The sequence below is a fragment of the Saccostrea cucullata genome, unplaced genomic scaffold (genome assembly GCF_032062105.1).
Source record: "Saccostrea cucullata isolate Sc308-1 unplaced genomic scaffold, CSIRO_AGI_Scuc_v1 ctg21378, whole genome shotgun sequence".
NCBI lineage: Eukaryota > Metazoa > Mollusca > Bivalvia > Ostreida > Ostreidae > Saccostrea > Saccostrea cuccullata.
The window spans coordinates 1-4,298 of record NW_026936950.1 but is presented as its reverse complement, the minus strand read 5'-3'; the positions used below and the strand labels follow the sequence as shown (position 1 = coordinate 4,298).

Here is a 4,298-nt window from a genome sequence, read left to right as displayed (position 1 = left end):
TAGAGTGTCTCCCCCCAAAAATATCCAAGCCCCATTTTTTTATATTCTCTCCCCCAAAGAAACCCTTTTCCCGGGAATACTTCCCTTTCCTGGGCATTTTAGCTTGAAATCTGGAACTTCGTCTGTATATATATACTCCTGTTATTCGCACCGGTGCGAATAATTTTCACACTATATTCATTCATTTAATATATATAAATGATAACGGAGAATGTTTTGGATTTCTTTAATTCATACATTTGCATTTTTTAAATTTTTAGAATAACAAAAAACTTGATATTTGCATTTTTATTATATAAATGTTAGTAAGGAATGTATTTTCTCATTACTGTTATTAGTTTCACCTGAGATCTTTATTTTTAATTTCGACCTTGACCTAAGATAAATGGATCGTACTGAGGTTTGTTTTAGTTTTATTTGCTATTTCTGCATCCGTGGAATGTTTTGACGTTACGTCAACAACGTCAAATATTATTCACTCCGCGGAGCGAATAACAGGATAATGCCCGATTTTGTTACCTAATATTGTGTAAAGAAAGTCGAATTACGGAGACAAACATGGAGGGCGTAGAACAAGCTACACAGCAGTTAAAAATCGGTATGTCAATATGGTACTTTTTCAGACTGTCAAATCAGTGGATCTGTCTGCATAAATAATTATCCATTGAACATGTTTAAAGTTCGTCTTTGTAAAATATGACTTTTCAAATTAGTTGTAATTAAGAGGCATAATATGTTGACGGTGCGACCGTTAGAGCGAGCGCAAACTCTTCTATTGTTTTGATTTAGATCGGGCTCGTCAAGCCGCACGTGACATTCGGTGCGTCTAGACTCTGACGTCACATGACGTTTGCAAATTGCAATATACCGAGAAAAAGCCAGAGCAGTGCTGAAAGTTAATGAAGAACGTTTTATTTTCTATTTATCTTCAATATATATCCATTAAATCAAGGCGAGAAAACTTTTTGTTCAACATTTGCCGTGATTCTCGCGAGAACGTAGCTAAAACAAGTGATGCATTGTGGGTCCAAATTCGGCATCAAAAAATTCTATCAAATGAATGTGCAGAAGTCCGAATTTTCTCTTCGCACAGGCGTTGCTTTAAGAGCTCGCTATGCCAGCGGCGCTTCGCGCCGCCTCGCTGCGCTCGCTATTAAATTTCCTTGACACTAAACTAAGCATAATTTTAGACAGCAAAATGTCTTGTCAAAATGACCAAACATGTTTCTAACATTAGTCATTATCATGATTATAGTTTCAACTTTCAACTTGTTTTTCTCATGATGATCATTACCAAAAACAATGTATTAATCATTGTTTGATCTATAACAAATGAGTTCAAACCCAATGAAGGACAATAAATTAGGCTAAATGAACCTCTTTCATTGAAATCAGAGATGATAAACTGATCATTCTCAAAATTCCAAATTTCAACAACACAAAGTATAAGCAGAGCCAACTAGGGACTCTGAAAACAGAGGAGGGATCAGGTGCCATGGAGGAATAAGCATCCCCTGTCAAAAAATCACACTGACCAGTCTATTGGACAAGTTCTTGGGTCATACAGCATTATGGGAAATTCATACTGAACACACAGGACCGACAGACCAAAAATCTTATGTAAAAAGTTAATCATGTAAAGATTAATAACCAAGGAAATCTTGTTACTATTTGTATAATACTTGAGATAGTTCATGGGGTTAGATTTACAATATTTTACGTACTTGGATTGGTGGATTAATTTTCCTTGAAAGATAATGAAGACCTCTCAAAAGTTACACATCGTTGAGCTCTCCCAGTCTAACTCTTTGTTCAAAAAAGATATTATGTTCTTATCTTATAAGTTTTAACAAGGTCTTCCTCCTTTTCTTTGTTTAGCTAAGGTACTGCTTTGTGTGACAGACCTCTAAACCTTGCCTATATACAGGGATATATTTCATTATATTATTTAAATACATAGGGGAGATGCTTGATGTTAAGAACTGTAGATAACCAAAAAATTATTTAGATTTTGAAAGTGGAACTTAATTTTTGCAAACTGTTTCTATTGTTCAATTTGTTCAATAATAGAAACAGTGGTTACAGTATATGCAAAATTAATTTTTCACAGTCATGGACTTTTTAAAAAATTTATTAAGTTCTGGTTTGTATTACCGGTAGATAATGTAATCATTGGAGACAATATTGATGAAAATCAGAAACAAACCTTTTAAAAAATTTATTTTAGCAAATTAGTTATGTTACTGTTTGAAATTCAGAATTCGGCATAATTTGCAAGGACAACTATAAGAGTTGTAAAACATATCATAAATCAAAGCTATGGGTCATGACAACTATCTTATTTGCCTTAGAAATAATAATTTTTAAAAAACTTTTTTCACCTGTTAATTTCACTAGATAAATTTCCGTTAATGTGTGTAAAATGTGTATCATGTTACACCTGAGTCACCTGACAGGTGTAATCAGACTACCTTACAATGTCATTTTGTAATTCAGGTGAGATTTACACCTCAGAAACAACAGGAAATGATGATACAGGTGATGGCACAAAAGAAAAACCCTTCAAGACTATTCTTAGAGTAAGTCAGTAAAATTAAAAAAGAAAGTTAGAATGATTATTGAAATTCAGCAGCAAGATGCAGCTGTAACAGTTAAACCATTTATGTTTAATAATAAATCAGATAAGTTGATACATTGTGGACAACTTTTCTTTTTTATTTCATGATACATGATGTATGCATATAGCTTGTATTTTTCTACTTATCAAAGTCTTGAACATGATAAGTAATTTCCTGATTTTTCATAGATATATGAATATTAAACCTCCGATCTTTGAAATTTTTTTTCATTTACAAATATAAGAATTGATCTATTAACTGTTGCTGTATTTCAGGCCATGAAACAGGCGGGACAGGAACCATTTCCTCCCATCTATGTCGATAGTAAAAAGGAGAATGAGGTAGGTATAACAAATCAAAGCTAGGAACCCCAGGATAATCAGTAATTGAGACAATGACAAAGGTTTTTAAAAATAAGCAATTTTTAAAATGATAATTATTATCATGTACTAAGATAAGCAATTTGTTTTTCATTTTGATAGAAATATGAAGTGGCCTCCAAGTCACAGCTGAAGAAGATCACCAAACAATTTGTGAGGGACCAGCATAAGAAGGCTGACCTGACAGCAAGAGAGGTCTGTAACAGCTAGGGCTGTGTTGTGTAGGAGTGAAACAATTCACCTCGGTATCGGTTCACTGCGGTATTTTTTCTCGGTTCGATACATGGTACAAAATCTCTACTTTCGGTTCAGTTCGTTTTTCGGTTGGGATCGTCATTCAGTCGGATTTGGAATAAGGTATTAACATGTTTCTCTGTATAATTAGTTCAAAAACGTAAATTTTTGTGTACTTAAAGTTTGTAAAATAATTTTTTACAGTCAAATCAATTAAATTGATTTATTCTATCCATTTTGCACATAAATAATTTGACTTGATTAAGTAAAAGGAAGCATAAAACTGTTAAAACAACAGACCAAATTTTATGATATGTATCAAACCGTGAAGGAGGCGTATCGTTTCACCCCTAGTGTTGTGTTAGGTTATAGTATGGTAATGGCCAGATAAGTAGTCTTAGAAGTAAACATGTTGTTAAGCCATGTAATTTCAGTTGGAGAAAATTCTTTTAAGCTATTTATCATACTGGTGAAGAGTGTTTTCAGATATTGAATGTCTGTATTTATATGCCCCCTAATAATTGAATCTGGTAAAAATCATCCAGTTGACCTGACTTTCTTACTTGTAGGCAGAAGATGCTGAGAGGAGAGAGAAAAACTTAGAGGAGGCAAAGAAGATTGTGATAGAACTGGACAAGTCATTGCCAGCCCCTCAGCAGGTGGGAAAATTTATCTAAACACTAATAAACTGGTGTCAAAATTTATTTATAGACATGATAAACATGCGAACGTTCAGATTATGGTAGACCATGACAAATCGTCTGTACATAGAAAAAAATTTTGTATCCGTGGATCAACAACATTGATAACCAGTCCATGTACATTTATAGAATGATTTTTTTTTCAATAATGCTATACAATATATCTGAATGTCAGTTTCCTACGTCTTTGTTGTAGATTAAGATTCGTCATGCCGTTCAGACAAGGGATGTCAGGGTCAAGGTTTTTGGTTGGGTGCACAGGCTTCGTCGTCAAGGTAACACTAACTTTCCAAGTGTAGACTTTAAAAAAAGTATTCAACATATAATATGTTTGTTTAATAAATACTGTGTTGTTTTCTTTAGGA

At 33.5% G+C, this 4,298-nt stretch overlaps 1 protein-coding gene across 1 annotated transcript; it reads left to right on the top strand.

Annotated features, from left to right (window-relative positions):
* Positions 1-510: 510 nt before the first annotated feature.
* LOC134246928 (asparagine--tRNA ligase, cytoplasmic-like) lies at positions 511-4,208 on the top strand (the record flags this gene model as incomplete). Its single annotated transcript, XM_062729272.1, has 6 exons — positions 511-598; positions 2,497-2,579; positions 2,894-2,959; positions 3,101-3,193; positions 3,802-3,891; positions 4,130-4,208. Coding segments are annotated over exons 1-6 (451 nt in total), but the record flags the coding sequence as incomplete, so codon positions are not given.
* Between the last annotated feature and the right edge of the window lie 90 nt (positions 4,209-4,298).